Raw genomic sequence first — 23,191 nt, 5'->3', positions numbered from 1 at the left:
CTTAATACCCTTTCCCCCAGACATTATCGTTTAAATACTGTTAAAGGTTCATGAATTACACAGTTCACCACCACTCCCTCCTCTACATTAATACCCTTTTAAAATAATGTAATGATTACATTAATAATAATGTAATAATAATCATTATAGACTCAACTCCTATAAAATACAGTGACTATTCCCAAGGGTTGCCTGGCAGCATCATGTAGGTGTCACACTCACCATGGGTTCAGAATTGGCAGGACATTTGCTCAAGCGCACCAGGGAACAGCTCAGACAGGTGCCCTGGAAGTAGACATGTAAGAAAACCCTCCAAACAGGCACAGATTCCAGAATGGCCTCCTGCTTCTACCCTGGAAGGCAGCTCTCATAGAGTAGAGCTGCCCAACTTGTTGGCCTCCAGTCTGCCTTTTAGAAAAAACAATCCATTTCCCCCAGAACTCTACCTTCTTTAAGTGAGCAATAGAAAGTGCCCCCTGCCTAAAAATGCATCTGAGGCCCTGGATAGCTCCAGTAATACTCTAGATTCTCCCCATATCTACCAATACCTCTGCAGGAACCTGGGAGAAGAAGCTAAGCTGACCTGGAATAGCCCCTTCCTCTCCCTCCTTTAGGGACAGCCTCTGCTGGCTCCACCATTGCTGTAAGAAGTACCTGCTCTGGAGGCCCATTTAGCTGGGCCCCTGTGCCTGGGACAAATACTGCCACGTGTCACATATGGAAGGCCCAGCTCTTTTACTAGCTCTGCCATAAAGAGGTTGACCAAGGGGCCTCTGCTTTTCCATGTGGACTAGAGTTTTTCATGTACTTTGTTATCCCCTGGTTCTCATTTAAGGAAAGAAGAAAAGGAATGTGTGTTTTCAAGCCTCTCTAGATTAATTTTTGGGCCCTCTTTCTAACTCTGGGCTCCAGCAGCTTCTCAGGCTTGTCTTGGTCAATGCGAAGCACCAGAATATGTTGGCAGGAATAGGGGAATTAGGAAAGGATGGCTTCCTGTCCCCTCTTTGCCTGGTGGATGACAGTTATTCCACTCCCACTGGATTCAGGCTCCTCCTCCAGCACTTTTCTCCTGCTAAGGTTTCCACCATGGTTTCTTCTCAAATGTTCTGGTATGTTTGTTTCTCCTGCCCTTCTGCCCTCCCTAGTAATAGCTTCATTAAGGTCCCTTCAGGTGAACCACTGGGATAAATTCTGTTTTCTGAAGGTATTCTAACAGAGATTATTAAATCTCTCATGCTCAAACATATACCTCCCAAGGCAGCTGTAATTTAGCTTCATTAAAAAAATACTTCTAGAAGTTTCTACTTTCAGCCAACCCTAGATACTTTCCTAAAGATGCATTTGTTGTTTTCGTTGGTCTAATAAAACCACTCCTAAACATGCTGAGCCAAGATATTTGTCTTTAAATCAAGAGAAAAGAGACAGTGAACACTCCAGTCTAAGGTAGCTACTAAAAGCTTTTTCTGGTCTAATAAAAATTAGTTGGGTTGTAGATTAAACCCACATTTAGATTCTGTTCTTCCCAAGGTAGAAGGGACTTTGGAACTGTCTGGAAGAGAGGATTACTTAAAGGTGGCTTCAATTCCCCTCAGTTTACCTTCCAGGTATCATGAGAGTGGGGTATTCAGGAATTGAACTGGGTCCCTTCTGGGCCAGTGGCATGCAAGGCAAATGCCCTACTGCTGTGCTATCTCTCCAGCCCCACTAATATATTTTTTAGCTTTAAATGGGGAGATGAAATTTTTCTTATTGGGTCTAAACCTGGGAATATACCTGTTAATACTATATTATTTTGGGCCACACCATTGACACATAGGGGTTACTCCTGGCTATGCGTTCAGAAATAACTCCTGGCTTAAGGAATCATATAAAATCTGAGGATCAAATGAGGTCCATCTTGGGTCAGCCATGTGCAAGGCAAACACCCTAGCTATCACTCCAGCCCCTGTTAATACTATTTTTGGGGAAGCTGGGATTCAGGCATGGGAGCTACTCTTGATAGTACTGGGTTTGGCAATGCCAAGGAATAGTAGTGCTAGTCTGGCAATCTTCTGGGGCTATGTGGTGGCAGGGGTTGAACTTGAATTCATATTCCTGCCAGGCATATACTCCAGCCCTTTGAGGTCTCTCCTCAGCCCCCTGCCAATACTCTCATTGTCAAGAATGGGGCACACTAAAATAACTGCTAGATCTTACTGTAAAAAATATCAAGCTTGTGTTTCTCAAGAAGTGGCACCCAGAGTTGAGCCAACTCCTTTAAATGGGGACCTGAAAGATGGCTCACTTGACAAATACAAGGTCCTGAGTTCAAACCCCACTTCCACCTGAAAGCTGAGGGAATCCTGATAGCCCTGATGTTAGGATTCCCTGATGAGAAAGGGCTAGGGAGAGGGGTCCAGAGACTCAAAAGAGACTAAGTCAAGTAGGGGTGCTTAATCCTTAATCCTGGTGCTGCACCTGGATTAATCCTTAATCCTTGATCTGTATCATCAAATTGATATGGATCCCAATAACTTCATGGTCTGGGGGTCCCAGGCACAAAAAGAAAGTCCCTTGGCAGGAATGTGTCAAGTGCTGAGGACTAGTACCATTACAGTAACCTAAAACAACAATAACCCACCAAGCCACTTCATAAACAAAGAATCTGGAATCCAAAGAATCAGTCACAGTCCTGGTCTAGGGGCCCAATAAGCCATTTCCAGCCTTTGTGCTAATAAAAGGTATTGAAAGAATAAAATTTTTATACTCAACTGCCAATTTTTACTTTTTCTTTATTTTTGGTATGTTCAGGGCTTACTCAGAGCTCTGCACTCAGGAATCACTCTTGGAGGTGCTAGGCAGGGGGATAACCATATATGGTGCTAGGGAATCAAACTGGGATTAGCCAAATGCAAGGCAAATGCTCTAATCTCTGCACTTTATTTATGGATCTCATTTCACATCTAATCTATGTTCCAATGATCTTGTTGAAAATAATCATTGAGGTAGCATTGAGGAATCCTGACAAGGAAGACCTAGGACTACTACTGCTGCAACTTTGTACTTATGGTTTCCATGTAATCAAAAAGGTTTTTGTTCAGAGGTGTTAAAATTTTGGTGTGCTCTAAGTAAAGAAAAATTAGTTGCTATGGAGATAAAAGGCCAGGGGTAGGGGACACAGACTCCACAGCCAGAAAATTACTTGGCATTTGAACAGAAGCCCAGAAAGATGCTTGAATGGCTAGGCCAGAGATTCTGCCCAAGAGAAAGTTTCTATTTCCAGGTACTGATTCTGGATTCGGGAGAGCTGTATGTGAGCCCCAGATAAGGTGGCCTCAGGTACAGGAGACACTCTACTTGGACTAAAAGGGGCAAGAACTATCCTACCTCACCCACTGAGCAGAACTCCCTGCAGTTTTTATGTTCCCTTGGAACCTCTCAGCCTGGGAGCATTCTCAGGAAAGGAGACTTTGAAAAAGTCAAAAGTGAGGTGAGGTCACAGTGACTCCAGAAACTCTACATGAAATGACCAGTGTCCTTCCCAGAAGAAGAGGGTTCCAGAGTTGGGTCCTGAGTAAGGAAGGCCCCGCAAGGATATATAGAGAGTAACAGGGACAAAGGATTTCTTGGAGGTATCAGATGCTAAAATGCACTGAGAGGCTAGGGAATTTTCCTTCTCAAACTTTGGAGGGAAACATGACATCATCAATGCTTTGAATGTAGCCTTCTACTCTTTAGATATGAGAGAAAACTTTCTTTGTGGTGTGAAGTCATCTTGTTTGTGTCAACTGGTTACTGAAATTCTAGCAAACTCGTGTCTCTGGTGAACCTCTAACTTGGGAAATTCCCCAGAAACTTTGATTCACATTTTATGAAATAGTATCTTAGGCCTGCCTACCCTATTATGTATAAAATCGTGTGTGTGTGTGTGTGTGTGTGTGTGTGTGTGTGTGTGTGTGTGTGGCGCTGAGGATCAAACCCCAGGCCTCACAAACATGGAGCCTGTGCTCTCCCCTATCTTACCTCCCCTGAAAATGAAAGGCTCTTTTAATTCTCAAAGGCTCCCTAGCCAGTTAGGCTGGAAAGTGACTGACTCCAATGGGACCTTGATTTATTTGGGGGGGGGGGATTATTCAACCACACCCAGTGGTGCTTAGGGCTATTACTGGTTCTGTGCTCAGAAGGGACCCTGGGTGGTTCTTGGGGAACCATGTACAGTGATGGGATTTGAACAGGAGTTGGTCACATTCTAGAATAGTTCTTCCACTTGAATGCTCTCTCCAGCCCTTATTTTCCATGTTCTTACCAGCTTCATTTCGTTCTTGGTTTCATCGCAGCGGTGGGGCAGAATCGGGACAATGGAGGGAGGGATGAGGATTCCGTTCAGGGTGTAAATCCGGCCATTTTTGGCTGCCACTTCAATTTCTTCCATGGACACCCCATTTGCCAGAATCCTACCCTGGAAAAAAGTCAGGGCAGCTTTTATGGGGCTGCAGACAGCCTCAGAGTAGGGGATTTGTGGACCCTTGTGATGAGCAGTAGGGATAACTCTGGGGACAGCCAGGCCCAGGGGAGGGCTGTGTGTAAAAGGCACAGATGAGGCTGTCCCCAGGAGCCTGTCCCCACAGAGATGGCATCCCTGAGTGGGGGACTGGCGGGAGAGAAGGCACACTTGCTCCTGGTTTCCTTCGAAACAATGGCAGGGGAGTTCATATCTCTGGGGCTATGTGGGGGTTCTTACACTCAGTTTTGGCTACTGACCTTGCATTAATTAAACCCTACTTCAGGTGTCAGGGAGCCATCAGTGAAGGGGCATAGTGATATTTTGAATGAATTAACACTCAATTCTGAACTCCCTCTTCTGGCTCTGACCCCACTCTGGTTCTCTTCAATATTAACAGCAATGCCATTGCTCTAGTGACAGGTCTGTGTTTCTCTAACCGGTTCCATATAGCCCCTCTGTAGGACCCCAGGATATACCAAGAGGACCATAAGTGAAAATCTTATTAATGAGAGGGAAGTCATGGTATGAGATTAGGGTAGTATTGGGGCAGTACAGGAAGAAAAAAGTTTGGAAAAGGGTCCATGTTTAGAAAAGTGTTGAAAAACACTGGTTTAAGTAAAAACTTAGGGGGGAGTCCTTGGGTTCCTTTTTCGTCATCCCTATTTAATTCATAGCACCTTCCGTTGTGTGAATTTTCAAATAGCTGCAGAATTCAAGCACTTTTCATCACCTTCCCATCCATTCCTGGTTGGCGACATCCTCCTCTAGATGACGGTGCTGGCTTCTGAATGTCTCTCCCCAAGACTGTGTCTACTTATATTGTTCCCTGCTAAGAACCTCCAATGGCATTTTGTATGCAAAGGAGAAGCCTTGAGCTTAGTTGTGTCTTGCTTGGCTCCTCTCCACTCTCACTGTCTTCATCAATTTCAGTACTCTCCATCCTCACTCATTCCTATCATAATGACCTTGCTCTTTCTCACCATGGGGAATGATCCTTACTCTATGACTTTGTACTCACTGTTACTGATTTCTAGAACGTTCTTCCATAAGACATTTATGCTTCTATACCCCCACTTCCCTCAGGTCTCTGAGCAAATGTCTTTTCCATGCGGATGTCTTAGGCACTTTATCTAAAATATTAGTTCCATCTTGACTTTAATCCCCCTTCTTTGCTTTGTTGGTTTTGTTTTATTTGTCATTTGCTCCCCTTGTGGATCCAGACCCTAGGCATTGTCAGTCTCTGGCTATACACTCTCTTAATATTTTCTTAGTGGAATTTATTATAATTGCAATTAATGGACAATTAACTGTTTTCCTTGGATTTACTTTCTTTAGACTCACAGGTTTTCTTGGATGTAAGCCTATGTTTTTCTTTTCTTTGGGGTGGGGAAGGGAGGGGGATGATTTACCAAGTGGGACTCAGGAGACAAGGGAATACCAGTATTTCTCAGGTCATGAGGTGCTGGGAATTACCCAGCACCTGCTGTTACTTAGAGCCCTCTAGACCCACACCTGGAAATGCTTGGTGGACCAAATGGTGCTTGTGATTGAACCAGGGTCAGCCAGATACCAGGTATGTGCCTTAACCCCTACACTATCTCTCCAGCCTTGAAGACCATCTTCTTCACTATTCAGCAGATGTTTGCTGAAAGAGACCAACACAGGAGTGAAATATGCTGAAGAGTTTAAGCCTGTAAATCTGTGGGGAGGAGAGAACACTATGAAGCCTTAGAAGCAAACAGGCAGGATAGCCATGACACTTACTGTGCTGCTTGTGTTGAACTGTAGCATCTGGTTGGCCATGCTCCTGATGGAAGGGGTGGAAATGAGAGAGACCACCTCAAGCTGGAATGACAGAGACACACACAGAGCCTGGTTTAGGAAAAGCCTTCAACTGAAAGCAAAAGTCAAATGGTTCTGAGATTCAAGAGATGGAAGGATTCATGGTGTCACCAGTTTCTGTGGCTTTGTATATTTATTTGATAACAATTTTTGTCATTTTATTTTGGGGCCACAAATGGCTGTACATAGGACTTATTCCTGGCCTGGTGCTCAGGGGGCCATATGTGACAGCAGGGATTGAACCCCAGTCAGCTGTTTGCAAACTAATTGACCTACCCCTGTGGTCCCATTATTATTTTAATTTACTGGCTAAAGGTAGGCACAATACTAGGTCTAAGGAAAATAGTCATGCATTAACATTTAAGATGAGGTCAGATATCAACAGCAGGAAGAAATCAGGATAGGATGAGTGAGGCAAACCTGTGTAAATGGGACAATGTGGTATCTGACAAGTTCCAGAAGCTTCTGAGATCCCTGCAAAGGAATCAAAGTACTTTAATTCAGAAGGAAAGAACCATTCTCTCTCACTGAACTCCCCCAGACCCTTCCTCCCAGAACTTGTGGGAAACATCTCAAATGACTTTGAACACAGTCAAGAGAAATAAATGATCTATTCACTGGGAAGTCCAGGGTGAGAAAACTCCATCCTGTAGGCAGCTAGCTACCTTGCTTCCAATAGATACTTTTTTGGAGAAGCTCTCCCAGAAATATATCCAGGTTTCAGTGACCTCTCTCAACACTGGGGTAGGATTATTCCAGGCACATCAGGTAGTTACATTATTTGGGGGGGGCACACCCAGAGGTGCTCAGTGCTTATTCTTGACTTGTGCTCAGGAATCACTCATAGTGGAGCTCAGGGAATCATATGGATTGCCAAAGATAGAACCCAGGTTGGGAAAGTACAAGGCAAATGCCCTTCCCACTGTACTCTTGCTTTGGCTTTCATAGTTACATTTCTTTTCGCTTGTTTTTAGGTCATTTCTGGCTGTTCTCTGAGTTTACTCCTGGATCTGCATTCAGGAGGTACTTAGGGTATCATATGGGGCGTTGAGGATCTAACCTGGGTCAGCAATGTGCAAGGTAAGCACTCAACCTGCTGTACTATCCCTCTGACCCTGGATAGCTGCATTTTAATGTTTTTGTTTTTGTTTTGGGGCCACACCCAGTGATGCTCAGGGGTTACTCCTGGCTATGCACTCAGAAATCACTCCTGGCAGGGCTGGAACACCAGCTCACTCCATGAAGCTCACCACAAAGAGTGGTGAGTACAGCTATAGAAATAACTACACAGAGAACTACCATAATCATGTGAATGAATGAGAGAACTGAAAAGCCTGTCTGGAGTACAGGTGGGGGTGGGGTGGAATGGAGGGAGATTTGGGACATTGGTGGTGGGAATGTTGCACTGGTGAAGGGGGGTGTTCTTTACATGACTGAAACCTAATCACAATCATTTATGTAATCAAGATGTTCAAATAAAGAAGAAAAAAAAAAGTACATGATCAGACCTAAACACCAAACTCAAAGTCAACGACAATAGAATTAAGAGACCCAAACTACAAGCTATACACAAAGGGGACCTGTTAGGCTAGCATTGGGGGAGGGGTGCAAAGTAAGGGTGGAGGTATGGGATGCATGCTGGGAACAGGAGTGGAGGGAGTACAACACTGGCGGTGAGAATGGCCCTAATTCACTGTCACTATTGCTTTAAATATAACTGTGAAAGACTTTGTAATTCACATAGGCCACAATAAAAATTATTTAAAAACAAACAGACCAAAAAAAAAAAAGAAATCACTCCTGGCTTGGGGGGACCATATGGGATGCCAGGGGATTGAACTATGGTCTGTCCTAGGCTAGCGCTTGCAAGGCAGATGTCTTACCTGTAGCACCACCACTCTGGTCACTGCATTTTAATTTTTTTTCTTTTTTGGTTTTTGGATCACACTGGCAGCGCTCAGGGGTTACTCCTGGCTTTACACTCAGAAATTGCCCCTGGCAGGCTCTAAGGATCATATGGGATGCCGGGATTTGAACCACTGTCCTTCTGCATGGAAGGCAAACACACTACCTCCATGCTATCTCTCCGGTCGCCGCATTTTAATTTTTTGAGCACCATGAGTACAAACATGTTTGTAGTTGGATTTCAGTCGTAAAAACAATACATCCTCCTTTACCAGTACAACCTTCCCATTACCAGTGCCCCCAATCTCCCTCCTCTCCTACCTCCCTGCCTGTCTTTAAGACAGGCATTCTATTTCTTTCATTCACTATCATTATGATGATAGTTGTTGGTGTAGTTATTTATCTAACTTCACTCACCAATCTTTGTTGGATAGCTGCATTTTTAAGCAAGCTCTTCCACACACTAAAAGATTATGACTCATCCCATGCTCCGACTTTTATTTTAACCAGGCTCAGATTTTTTTTAACTATTAGCATTTAAAAATTAAGCTCTGCACTCTTTAAAAATATAACCCATTTAATTTTATAATTTTATGCAGAATCAGCAGATCACAATATAATACAAATTAGACATGTATGAGGAAACCAAAGAAGCCTTGTGCTTTATAGTGACGTTAACTTTATTGCAGTAGCTTGGAACACAAGTGTCTGTGCGACACATCTTTGTGATGAAAGTTCACAAAGCTAAATGGAATTTTATGCCAGAGGTCCCCAAACTATGACTCATGGGCCACATGGGGCCCACTGAGGATATTTATCCAGCCCAATGGGTGCTTTTGCCACAGCAGCCTGTCCTGCTTAGCAGTCAATTTATCCCAGGCCCACAGTGTGCATGTGTGGCATGTGTGCTGCACTCGGACTCCTCTCTCTCTCTCTCTCTCTCTCTCTCTCTCTCTCTCTCTCTCTCTCTCTCTCTCTCTCTCTCTCTCTCTCTCTCTCTCTCTCTCTCTCTCTCTCTCTCAGTTATTTCTCTCTTGACTCTCCTCTCATTCTTGAGAGGGGTCCTCAAACTGCAGCCTGTTAAAAGCAGCCCCACAGTTCCCACTAAAATACTGGTAAGTTTGTTGATTTGACTTTACTTGTCCCTCATTTTAACTATTGTATTTGTTCCTATTTTTTTTACTTCAAAATAAGATATGTGCAGTGTGCATAGGAATTTGTTCATAGTTTATTTTTTTAAACTATAGTCTGGCCCTCCAACAGTCCGAGGGACTGTGAACTGACGCCCTTATTTAACAAGTTTGAGAACCCCTGCTCTATGCTAAGAAGCAGTCCTTGCTCTCAGAGACTAGGCTCCATTTCTTTTCCAAAAGTTACAGTATTTCGCAAAGTGGCACTATCGGCTTCTTGAACAATGTGTCTGTGTATGTGGTATATTTTGCTTCCACACAGGAAGGAGGTAGATTTCTGAGGGGTGGAGAACTTTAAGTGATGTTTTTTTTCTGAAAAGGGTCAATAGTTCAAATGCATTTGGGGACGCCTGGAAGGCTACATGCTGGATGTGCAGTCCTTACAAGGGGAGACCTGGAGAGTCTAGAATTGACCACACTCTTGGTGAGGAGGGCAGTGACAGAGGTGGAGCTATATCTGCAATTGCTCAGCCGAGCCAAACTGGAGAATTTGGCCTTAGATTAGGGTAGTTGTAATAAAGTACAGCGTGAAAAGGAGAAGAATCACACATTAAGGCCCCAATAACTTCCCAGAGGCTGGTCCTTCTAGGGATCCGTTCACTCCAGTGAAATCCCTGACTAAAAGAAAATCTCCGAACCTGACTTCTGTGCTCTCACCCACTTACACATCTCTGCCTTTGCTCTTGGTCTCTCTGTCAGAGTTTACCTGTACATAGAGTGGCACATGCTCTATTTTTCTGGTATATCCCTGGTTTATGCCTATTACCTTGGTAGCTGTCTTCATTCTCAAAAATGTGTTGGTGTGAGCAATGCATTGTGTGGCCACCATATCTATCGGTGGCATTATGAAGTGGGCATGGTGACCAGAAGAACATTGAAGAGGGTCCAGGGTGATAGTATAGCAGGTGGAGAACTTGCCTTGCAGGTGGACAACCTAGGTTTGATCCCTACCCTCCAATCCTTACAGGAGGTATTCTTGAGCATAGAACCAGAAGTAAGCCCTGATCACAGCTTGGTATGGTCCAATAAACAAATAACAAAACCAAACATTGAAGTTGGACACTAAGTAGCAATCTGGAGGTTATAACTTGCACCCAGATTTGGTTCTTTACCATATGGCATGAGAAAGTTACTTAGCCTCTTGAGCTCAGCTTCCCTCACAGCTCCTTCATGGCAGGTACTCATCAGTGAGACCTTCCCAGTAGAGGTAATAATGTTATCCCAAGCTCAGTGACAGAAGAGAGAAGGTGGGGTCTGCTGGGAAACATCACAGAGTTTTACCTACTTATGTGTCCCCTGAGAGGTAGGGTCCTAGAATGCAAGGTGGAAATGTTTGCTACCTAATCTCTGTGTCTCAAGCTAGCACAGTATAGAGGCCCACAGCATACCCCACATTAATATTTGTATTGGTAAATTGAAAGAAGGAGGCATGCCAGGAATAACACTTGTATGGAACTCATGGTCTTGAGTTCTACTCTTGCTTCCACTTCTGTGTAAGTGGGGTACAATACCTCTGGAGAAAGAAGGTAATCGAGTTTGTCAGCTTTCATGTTACTCAATGCTTCATTCCTTGGAACAAAAATGGTATAAGGTTCACCAGCCCCATCTTCCTCCAAGGCTTGCCCCATGTTGGTTTTCTGCATTTGAGAAATAGAATTTTATATCTGCAACCTATCTTAGATAAATATTCAAAGTACATCTTTAGCAAATAAAGTTTATTTGACCTGCTTGAATTCACTTACATGAGAATTTTTTCAAACTACTCCTTTTCTTTATCCTCCTTAGTCTACTGAATGTGAAGATAAGGATAAAGAACTTTATGATAAATAATTTATAATTTTATTACTAACTTTTCTCTAGCTTACTTTATGGTAAGAATGCTGTATATAAAATAAATATTATATGCACATATACACATATACATATACACATACACATGTGTACATGCATATATACACACATACATATGTTTATACATACATGTATATATTAAATATAATATTTATGTATTATGTACATATGTATAATATATGTATAAATTATATATAATATATACAACATACACACCTTGAATTGACTTTGTTATCAGTAGGACTTTAAGTTAATATCTAGTCTAGTAGGTAAGATTTGAAGCTATGCAAAATAATACAGGGATTTTCAACTGTGCAGGGGTTGATGGCCCACTCCCACTATTGCTTAAGGCCAACAGTAATTATAATTGATAACCCTGTTAATCTGACAAAGAGTTGGCCATGAAACATTTTCCAGAAATTTATGGAAAGTACATACCTCTAGCAAAGATCTGAACTTGCTATATCTTGGTTGCAGCATCTTCATAATAGTTTGCTAAAAAGAAACAATTTGTTTTAAAATCATTTAAGAAAAACAAAGAGGTGTAACATAAAAATATGTTAATGCTGAAAAGCTGGTTTAAGTTGAAGTATGGATAGTTACAAGAGGGTCTGCTCAACTGCAATGCAGTATACAAGTGTTCCCTATTATAACTAAAATAGCAATTAAATCTTGCAGGTTTTCATGTAATTTTAATCATCATTAAATAGAACAGAAGAGTTAAGTTATATCACAGGAAGCAACTTCGCTGCACCATAAAATATATAATAATTTTTCCTTACAACTGGTTGTTAGACTGAATGACAGTATATGGTCTAAAAGAGGACAAAAATCAAGGTTTTCCCTACACGTTCTTTCTGCAGATGCAGCCAGAATTCTACTGAAAATGATCAAATGAGCTATTATTCCCTATATTTTGTTAGTAAAACAAAGGTTAGTATAAGTGAAGGACAAATACATAGCACTGGCATGCATTTTCTTCTTGGATCTGAGTCTCCTTGGAATAAAAAGATTTGGGTTGACCTCATAATTAGCTGAAATATCTTACCTCAGTGTTGCTCTTGAAAGAGGGCTCCAGGTTGTCCATGGCTTTGTCAAGGATGTGCAAGAGCCCATTGGAAGCAATTATATCCCCCTGTATAATTTTTACTATTTTTTTTCCTCCAAACAGTTTAAGCTTCAATTGGTTATCCTAAAACACCAAGAAAAATTTTTATTACATTATTGTAGGGTCTTAAAAAGAGTGCCTCATGAGAATAGAAATTCTGAGTCCTTGGTTTTATCATCTATTGGCTGTATAATCTTGGATAAGCCACTTAGCTAAACATGAGACGTAGAATTTACTTGGTTAATTTCACAGGACTTATTTCTTTTTTCTTTTTATTTTTTTGGTTTTTTGAGCCACACCCCCGGTGGCGCTTCTCTGCTCAGAAATCCCTTCTGGCAGGCATGGGGGACCATATAAGATGCTGGGATTCGAACCACCATTGGTCCTGGGTCTGCTGCTTGCAACGCCCTACTGCTCTGCTATCTCTCTGGCCCCATAATCTTACAGGACTTTGAATCAATTTGAATCAAGTGGGATAATATAATTAATCTTCAATGACTTGCAAAATTTCAAAGGGCAAAATTATTCAAGGTTGTATCAAAGAAGGCACACATAAAACTAATTGTTGAGGGGCTGGAAAGATAGAATGAAGGTAAGGCGTTTGCTTTGCATACAGAAGGTCGGTGGTTCAAATCCCGGTATCCCATATGGTCCCTCGAGCCTGCCAGGAGCGATTTCTGAACATAGAGCCAGGAGTAACCCCTGAGCACTGCTGGGTGTGACCCCAAAACCAAAACAAACAAACAAAAATTAATTGTTGAATGAGAAACGAGCAAATTCTTCTCATGTAGCTTTTATAAATTCATATTTTCTATATGAATAAATTTATTACCTTTATAAGAAAAGATGCCACATTCTCCTCTAAGTCTCCTTATCTTCTCTATCACTTTCCTTCCTTCCTTCCTTCCTTCCTTCCTTCCTTCCTTCCTTCCTTCCTTCCTTCCTTCCTTCCTTCCTTCCTTCCTTCCTTCCTTCCTTCCTTCCTTTCTTTCTTTCTTTCTTTCTTTCTTTCTTTCTTTCTTTCTTTCTTTCTTTCTTTTTCTTTCTTTTCCTTTCTTTCCTTTCTTTCTTTTTTCCTGGTGGGGCTCAGGGAACCTAAATTATGCTGAGGATTAAAGCAGGGTCTGCCTTACTCAAGGCAAATGCCCTACTTGCTCTAGTATCATTATGACCTCTTTGTTTTTTTAGTTTAGTCTATCAGTCTAACTACCACATATAACATGAATATTGGTTTTTCTTCAGTAATAAGTGCTCAATAATTTGTGAATCATTGTAGTTTGAAAACATGCTACTGTACAGGCCATACACCTATAAATCTACGTATGCATCTGTACACACAGTTGGTCCATTATTCACTTGCCCTTCAGCTCCATATAATTGTTTCTGATAATAGTTATTTGCGAAAGGAAAGAAGACAGTTTGATTAAAAACACAGAGAAGAACAAATGGCATTAGGAGAGATGGAAAGCATGGATAACTTTACAATAAAAAACAAAGGGGGCCGGCAAGATAACACGGAGGTAAAGCATTTGCCTTGTATGCAGAAGGACGATGGTTCAAATCCTGACATCCCATATGGTCTCCCGAGCCTGCTAGAAGCTATTTCTGAGCATAGAGCCAGGAGGAACCCCTGAGTGCTGCCGGTGTGACCCAAAAACAAAAACAAAACCAACAGAACAAAACAAAACAAAGCAAAAACAAAGATGACCTGTTTTCTTTTATAAGATGATGCGGATTGTGTGGAGGCTTCTAGGAAACAAATTTATGACAAGATTTCTCCTTGTTGGCAGATACATAATAGTTGCCTTGAAATTTAACTCAGATCAGAGCAAAACAAAATCCTTTATAATCCTTCTTTCTAGCAGAGTGAATACCCTCCCCTCCTTACTGAATTCTGGTATAACTCTGCTTCTCTGCTTCCTCCTATAAGGGGAAGGCCTTTGACGAACAAGAATAAGGAAAGCTATACTCGCAGTGAAACACAGAGCAGCAAGGCTGTGGGCATTGACTTGACAAACAATTTCATTTTGAGAAGTCCCTACCTTATCGCCATTGAAGATCTCGCCTGCCTTTCCCGTCAAGGTGTAGAAAATGCTTGTGTTATTCATCTGCTTAGAGCTCATTTGCCCAGCAATGATGTGTAGTTTCACAAAGTACTGAACAGCTTGAGTATCTTTTGAGAGCTCTTTTACCTGGGAAAAGAGAGGCAGATCTTTCACCTTCCACAGTTGTTTGAAGGAACAAAGGAACTTTCTGATCCATGTGCTGACTCATTCAGTCTCAAACTGTGACTCTCAGATAGAGCAGCCAGCCCCTGAGTACCACTGCCCTTGGACAGACCTTCAGGGAATAACATCTGGAGAGGATTGTGACCAAGGATGGTGCTGTAGAACCAAGAGGCCCCACAGGGCATTATAGAATAAAAAGAGAAGGGGAACTGCCAGAGTGGTGAGGTAAAATATGATGGTGGACACTAGGAAGCATTTGAAGCCCAAATGAAAATAAGTTGTATGAAAATATAGGGAGATTATGTACATTAAAATAGGGATTTCAGAAAATCCTTGAACCAAGTAAATATTTAGCCAATAAGTAAATATTTAGTCAATATTATAGAGTAAATATTTAGTCAATATTAAGTAAATATTTAATATTTAATATATTAAGTAAATATTTAGTCAATATTTAGTCAATATTATATTATAGAGTCAATGCCTATAGTTTGTTCATTTTGTAAATTTGTCCATATTTTAAACAGAAGCCCAAGGTGAAGTACACAACCCAGAGGTACTCACTATTGATTTACTTGTCCCCACCACTTGTTACCCAACAGCAGTGCTGAAGGATGTCTACAGATTAATAATGGGCCTCTCAGGCATTCATGGTAGGGAAATATTAGAGCAAGAGTCTGGAAGTCTTTTTAGCTTCACTGTAGCAAAAATCATTATCACAAAATATTTTGGTTGGGGATAAAAGAACTCGACACAAATGGATACATATATGTCTGCATGGAGTTATATAGAAGATGCCACTGGCGCCCTAGCCATGAATCCCTTCTTTCTGTTCCTGGTGTACCAACTCTAACAACAGCTGTGCACATGGAAGACATAGCCTTTTCTTCATCTACTTCACTCTGTTACTCTTCATAATTATTTTCAGAGAAACATAGGCATAGGTCACACAGTAGTTTAATTCTTCCCATGGCAAGTAAGCAGATTTGCAGTCTGCAAATTTTATTTATGACATTACTGTGTGAGTTCACACTAATCCTTCATGATCAGCCCTCCAGGAATACATTTCTGGATGGGGGTTTCCAGGGGATCTGGAAGGGCAATAGGAATGGGCTTGCTGGACAAAAAAAGCATGTTCACTGGGTGACAATTCATTGGGTTGTCCTCTTTAAAGCTACGTTTTTTCAGGTTGAAAAAAATTACCCTTTTTCAGAGGATGTTTGATGCATTTAGTTAAAAGGCATTTACCCCAAATTTCTCATCTGTATCTCAATATGTTTAATTTTTATATGTATATATTTTATTTAAACACCTTTTTTTAATTTTTATTAATATATTTTATTTAAACACCTTGATTACATACATGATTGTGTTTGGGTTTCAGTCATGTAAATAACACCACTCATCACCAGTGCAACATTCCCATCACCAATGCCCCAAATCTCCCTCCTCCCCACCCAACCCCTGCCTGTACTCTAGACAGGCTCTCTATTTCCCTCATACATTCTCATTATTAGGATAGTTCAAAATGTAGTTATTTCTCTAACTAAACTCATCCCTGTTTGTGGTGAGCTTCATGAGGTGAGCTGGAACTTCCAGCTCTTTTCTCTTTTGTGTCTGAAAATTATTATTGCAAGGATGTCTTTCATTTTTCTTAAAACCCATAGATTAGTGAGACCATTCTGCATTTTTCTCTCTCCCTCTGACTTATTTCACTCAGCATAATAGATTCCATGTACATCCATGTATAGGAAAATTTCATGACATCATCTCTCCTGACAGCTGCATAATATTTCATAGTGTATAAGTACCACAGTTTCTTTAGCCATTCATCTGTTGAAGGGCATCTTGGTTGTTTCCAGAGTCTTGCTATGGTAAATAGTGCTGCAATGAATATAGGTGTAAGGAAGGGATTTTTGTATTGTATTTTTGTGTTCCTAGGGTATATTCCTAGGATTGGTATAGCTGGATCATATGGGAGCTCTATTTCCAGTTTTTGGAGGAATCTCCATATCGCTTTCCATAAAGGTTGAACTAAATAGCATTCCCACCAGCAGTGGATAAGAGTTTCTTTCTCTACACATCCCCGCCAAGACTGCTTGTTCTCATTCTTTGTGATGTGTGCCAATCTCTGTGGTGTGAGGTGGTACCTCATAGTTGTTTTGATTTGCATCTCCCTGATGATTAGTGATGTGGAGCATTTTTCATGTGTATTTTGGCCATTTGTATTTCTTCTTTGTCAAAGTGTGTTTCCATTTCTTCTCCCCATTTTTTGATGGGATTAGACTTTTTTTCTTGTAAAGTTCTGTCAGTGCCTTGTATATTTGGAGATTAGCCCCTTATCTGATGGGTATTGGGTGAATAGTTTCTCCCACTTAGTGGGTGGCTCTTATATCCTGAGCACTATTTTCTTTGAGGTGCAGAAGCTTCTCAGCTTAATATATCCCCATATGTTAATCTCTGCTTTCACTTGCTTGGAGAGTGCAGTTTCCTCCTTGAAGATGCCTGTAGTCTCAATGTCCTGGAGTGTTTTGCTTACATGTTGTTCTATATATCTTATGGTTTCGGGTCTGATATCGAGTTCTTTAATCCATTTAGATTGTACCTTTGTACATGATGTTAACTGGGGGTCTAAGTTCAATTTTTTGCAAGTGGCTAGCCAGTTGTGCCAGCACCACTTGTTGAAGAGGCTTTCTTTGCTCCATTTAGGATTTCTTGCTCCTTTATCAAAAATTAGGTGATTGTATGTCTGGGGAACATTTTCTGAGTATTCAAGCCTATTCCACTGATCTGAGGGCCTGTCTTTATTCCAATACCATGCTGTTTTGATAACTATTGCTTTGTAGTAAAGTTTAAAGTTGGGGAAAGTAATTCTTCCCATATTCTTTTTCCCAATGATTGCTTTAGCTATTCTGGGGTGTTTATTGTTCCAAATGAATTTCAAAAGTGCCTGATCCATTTCTTTGAAGAATGTCATGGGTATCTTTAGAGGGATCACATTAAATCTTTACAATGCTTTGGGGAGTATTGCCATTTTGATTATGTTAATCCTGCCAATCCACGAGCAGGGTATGTGTTTCCATTTTCGCGTGTCCTCTCTTATTTCTTGGAGCAGAGTTTTATAGTTTTTTTTTTTGTGTGTGTATAGGTCCTTAACATTTTTAGTCAAGTTGATTCCAAGATATTTGAGTTTGTGTGGCACTATTGTGAATGGGGTTGTTTTCTTAATGTCCATTTCTTCCTTATTACTATTGGTGTATAGAAAGGCCATTGATTTTTGTGTGTTAATTTTGTAGCCTGCCACCTTGCTATATGAGTTTATTGTTTCTAGAAGCTTTTTGGTAGAGTCTTTAGGATTTTCTAAGTAGAGTATCATGTCATCTGCAAACAGCAAGAGCTTGACTTCTTCCTTTCCTATCTGGATTCCCTTGATATCTTTTTCTTGCCTAATCGCTATAGCAAGGACTTCCAGTGCTATGTTGAATAGGAGTGGTGAGAGAGGATAGCCTTGCCTTGTGCCAGAATTAAGAGGGAAGGCTTTTAGTTTTTCTCCATTGAGGATAATATTTGCCACTGTCTTGTGGGAGATGGCCTTAACTATATTGAGAAAGGTTCCTTCCATTCCCATCTTGCTGAGAGTTTTGATCAAGAATAGGTATTAGACCTTATGAAATGCTTTCTCTGCATCTATTGATCTGATCATATGATTTTTATTTTTCTTGTTGTTGATGTGTATTATGTTGATAGATTTATGGATGTTAAACCATCCTTGCATTCCTGGGATGAAACCTACTTGATTGTAGTGGATAATCTTCTTAATGAGGCATTGAATCCTATATGCCAGGATTTTGTTGAGGATCTTTGCATCTGTGTTCATCAGCGATATTGGTCTGTAATTTTCTTTTTTCGTAGCATCTCTGTCCGGTTTAGGTATCGAGGTGATGTTGGCTTCATAAAAACTATTTGGAAGTGTTCCTGTTTTTTCAATTTCATGAAAGAGTCTTGCAAGGATTAGTAGTAGTTCCTTTTGAAAGGTTTGAAAGAATTCATTAGTGAATCCATCTGGGCCTGGGCTTTTGTTTTTGGGCAGACATTTGATTACTGTCTTAATTTCCTCAACAGTGATGGGGGTGTTTAGATATGCTACATCCTTTTCATTCAACCGTGGAAGATTATAAGAGTCCAAGAATTTATTCATTTCTTCCAGGTTCTCATTTTTAGTGGTATAGAGTTTCTCAAAGTAGTTTCTGATTACCCTTTGAATCTCTGCCATATCAGTAGTGATCTCTCCTTTTTCATTCCTAATACGAGTTATCAAGTTCTCTCTCTCACTCTCTCTCTGTCTCTCTGTCTGTCTGTCTGTCTGTCTGTCTGTCTGTCTCTCTCTCTCTCTTTGTTAGTTTTGCCAGTGGTCTATCAATCTTGTTAAAGAACCAACTTCTGCTTTCGTTGATCTTTCGGATTATTTTTTGGGTTTCCACTTCATTGATTTCTGCTCTCAGCTTTGTTATTTCCTTGTCTCTCCCTATTTTTGGTTCCTTTTGTTGAGCACTTTCTAATTCTATAAGCTGCGTCATTAAGTTATTCAGGTATGTCCCTTCTTCTTTCCTGATGTGTGCTTGCAAAGCTATAAATTTTCCTCTCAGTACCACTTTTGTTGTATCCCATAAGTTCTGATAGTTTGTGTCTCTATTGTCATTTGTTTCCAGGAAGGTTTTGATTTCCTCTTTGATTTCAGCTCGGACCCACTGGTTTTCAGTATTAGTCTGTATAACTTTCAGGTATTAAAGTTTTTCTTCTGTGTCCCTTTGTAGTTCACATATAATTTCAGGGCCTTGTGGTCAGCGAAGGTAGCCTGCAAAATTTCTATTCTCTTGATATTATGGAGGTATGTTTTATGTGCTAGCATGTAGTCTATCCTGGAGAATGTCCCCTGTACATTATAGAAGAATGTGTATCCAGGATTCTGGGAGTGGAGTGTCCTATATATCTACTAGGCCTCTTTCTTCCATTTCACTTTTCAGGTCTAGTATATTCTTGTTGGGTTTCAGTCTGGTTGACCTTTCAAGTGTTGACTATGCTGTGTTGAGGACTCTCACAATTATTGTGTTGTTATTGATATTATTTTTCAGATTTGTCAACAATTGTATTAAATATTTTGCTGGCCCCTCATTCAGTGCATATATTTTTAGGAGAGTGATTTTTTCCTGCTGTACATATTACTTGATTAATATGAAATGTCCATTTTTGTCTCTTATAACTTTCGTGAATATAAAGTTTGCATCATCTGATATTAGTATGGCCACTCCAGCTTTTTTATGGATGTTGTTTGCTTGGATAATTTTGAGTCTATGTTTGTTCGGACTATTCAGGTGCGTTTCTTTTAGGCAGCAGAAGGTTGGATTGAGTTTTTTGATCCATTTAGCCACTCTGTGTCTCTTAACTGGTGCTTTTAGTCCATCGACATTGAGAGAAAGAATTGCCCTGGGATTTAGTGCCATCTTTCTATCAAAGTTTTCTGAGTCTTTTGGTCTGTCTTGTCTCAAAGTAGGTCTTTCAGATTTTCTTTTAAGACTGGTTTTGAGTCTGTAAAGTTTCTGAGCTGTTGTTTGTCTGTGAAACCATCTATACTTCCTTCAAACCTGAAAGTGAGTTTTGCTATGTGCAGTATTCTAGGTGAAGCATTTATTTCATTGAGTTTTGTCACTATGTCCCACCACTGCCTTCTGGCCTTGAGTGTTTCTGGTGATAGGTCTGCGGTAAATTTCAAGGATGTTCCCTTGAATGTAATTTCTCTTTTTGATCTAGCTGCTTTCAGAATTATGTCTCTATCTGTGGGATTCATCATTGTGACTTGGATGCGTCTTGGTTTTTTTTTTTTTTCTGGGGTCTTTTTTAGTTGGCACTCTTCGGGCATGCAGGATTTGATCTCATGTGTTCTTTAGCTCTGGTAGTTTCTCTTTAATGATGTTCTTGACCGTTGATTCTTCCTGGAGATTTTCTTCCTGGGTCTCTGGGACTCTAATGATTCTTAAGTGTTTCTGTTGAGCTTATCATAGACTTCTATTTTCATCTGTTCCCATTCTTTGAGTAATTTTTCCATTGTTTGATCATTTGCTTTAAGGCTTTTTTCCAATCTCTTCTGCTGTATGGAGTTGTTATTCATCTCATCTTCCAGTGCACTAATTCTATCCTCAGCTGCTGTTAACCTGTGGGAAAGCTCATCCATTTTTTTCTTCAATTAATCTAGTGAGTTTTTCAGACCTGTTATTTGACCTGAAATTTCAGTTTATAGTTTTCTGATTTCTATCTTCATATTCTCTTGATTCTTATTAGTGTTATCTTCTATACTTTCTTTGAGTTCTGTGAATCTTCCATATTGCTACTCTAAACTCCTTATCTGAGAGACTGACTAGTTGGTTGGCCATGTTTCAGTCATCAGAGTCACCATCTTCATTCTCTATGTCTGACGCTGGCCTGCGTTGTTTCCCCATTGTCACACTTGTATTGTGGGTTTTTCTATGTGTTGTGGCTAAATGATGTGCCTGGCAAGGCTAGCCATCTGCAGATGAAGCCACACACAGGATGAAATCAGGCCGAGAATGCAGCACAGCACAGGAGACAGTCAGATAGAGGTGCTAGCATCAGAGTTCCAGCAGAGTTCAGTGGCTTCTCCCCAATATGTTTAATTTTAACTGTGGTTTCCCACTTTTAGTCAAAGAAGGCACTTCTCACTAATATTTTTTCTCACTAATATTTTTATACCTGTATGCAGTGTAGGATTATTTAAAGTACTTACATTGAGGCCTTTCAATCCTTTGTCTGTTGTCAACAGTACCGTAAATGGTCCCAGGTTATTGAGTGGCCAACCATAGGCTTTGTCTGAATAATAAAAACAAACAAATAAAAAAACATAAATGGGTGAGAAGCCAAACTAGGCACTGGCTCTTGTGATCCTTTTCCCCTTGTATGCAAGAGCTGCTCTTTTTCTGCTTGTCTGTGCAGGCCTTGACTAAACAGGTAAGCTCTTTATGAAGGTATAGGATCCCTCAGTCTCCAAATTTCCCAACAGTTCTCTGTACCACTGTGTATTTTTTATTCAGATACCTGGCCCTGTGCCTGATTTTCAGAGATCCCAGGAAGTTGTCCAATCAGGTTCAGCTTAGCAGAGTCTCACACTCAGTTTCAAGTGCTGCCATCTTGACATGACATGTTTGAGGAGCTTTTTTTTTTTTTTTAAACAAAGGACACTACCTTTCAATTTTGCACAGGTCACAGAAAATTAGGTTATTGGTCCTCTTTCTACCTCCTCTGAGAAAATAGGCTTTGTGTTTTCATATAAGGCTATGTGGACCAGCACTTTCTAAATGGAATAGATGAGAGGTCTGTTGGACTTAGTCCTGGGAAACATTGAGCATCCAATGTGCAAATAACATGCTTCACCCCAATCTGCTCTCAGTGGATATTCAAATAGTTTTTAGAGGAAGGTTGCCAGGAAGGCTCTGGGGGCCTCAACAAGAGCAGAGCATTTGGTGAGATTATTTGCTAAGATCCATGCCAAGACACAGTTTTGGCCCATGTAAGACACCTCATTGTTTATATGCATTCTTTATGGGAAATTTTTGGTGGTAAATTATAGATATTATTTTTGTTGGTATTGTGTGTGTGTGTGTGTGTATATGTGTGAGGAGTGGGTCACACTTAAATGTGCTAAAGGCTTACACCTGACTCTGTGCTCAGAGATAATCCCTGATGGTGCTCAGAGGACCATATGTAGCACCAGGATTTGAATCAAGGTTGGTTGTGTGCGAGGAAAACCCTAAATCTTCGCACTATTTCTCCAGCTTACATATTAATGTTTTAAGTGTCAAATGCCATGGTCTTTGAAGAATACACAGGGGAATAAATTTAAGAAGGTCATTGGAAATAATGAGCATATTTTATATTACCACTATGTCAGGGAGCTGGGAGGAAGTATTAGTACAGAGAATTATTGGGAGAGCCAATAATGTGGTAGGTGGTCACATGCCAAGTCTTTTGCCACAATTTAAATGATTCCTACCTGAAAGAAATGCACATGGACCTGGGTCTAAGTTACTTTATTCTTAATCAATCTGCCAACTTTGGTTCACACCTGGAAGAACTCTAGGCCCAGGGAGAGGTAGGTGATCTCTGTCCTCACTTCATTAGCTGCCTGTCTTACTGCTATTGAGTACCTGCTCATTTATGGAAATCTCAAGAGCCTGTCTTCAGCTCTCTTCTCATTCATCTTGGCACTGAATCTCAAGGCTGGATGCTTCCTTGTGTCCCTGGAAACAGCTGCCTAGCCTTTTCCTCCTACTGTATGGCTCTCCCAGAAGACTGATCTGATTAATCCTCTGTTTTTATTATTTACTTTGTTTTGTTTTGTGGTCAAACTCAGCAGTACTCAGGGTTTAATTCTGGTCTATACTCAGGGATCATTCCTGTTGGGTGTTGGGGATTGAATCTATATGCAAGGAAAGTGCTCTACCTGCTATATTATTTCTCTAGCCCCTCCACTAATCATTCTTGACTACCCTTTTCTGAATGATTGTGCCTTGTA

The 23,191-nt window shown here is 40.7% G+C and overlaps 1 protein-coding gene across 1 annotated transcript in view; it reads right to left on the bottom strand.

Annotated features, from left to right (window-relative positions):
• STAB2 (stabilin 2) overlaps positions 1–23,191 on the bottom strand; it is a 182,860-nt gene that overhangs the window by 102,561 nt on the left and 57,108 nt on the right. Inside the window, 9 exon segments of the mRNA XM_049782948.1 lie at positions 223–285; positions 4,286–4,438; positions 6,248–6,328; positions 6,746–6,799; positions 10,932–11,057; positions 11,710–11,766; positions 12,320–12,463; positions 14,422–14,571; positions 21,407–21,489. Of these exon segments, the coding sequence (XP_049638905.1) occupies positions 223–285; positions 4,286–4,438; positions 6,248–6,328; positions 6,746–6,799; positions 10,932–11,057; positions 11,710–11,766; positions 12,320–12,463; positions 14,422–14,571; positions 21,407–21,489 (911 nt within the window).

The sequence above is a fragment of the Suncus etruscus genome, chromosome 11 (genome assembly GCF_024139225.1).
Source record: "Suncus etruscus isolate mSunEtr1 chromosome 11, mSunEtr1.pri.cur, whole genome shotgun sequence".
NCBI lineage: Eukaryota > Metazoa > Chordata > Mammalia > Eulipotyphla > Soricidae > Suncus > Suncus etruscus.
The sequence above is the reverse complement of the archived record's forward strand: the minus strand, read 5'-3'. Positions and strand labels throughout refer to the sequence as shown.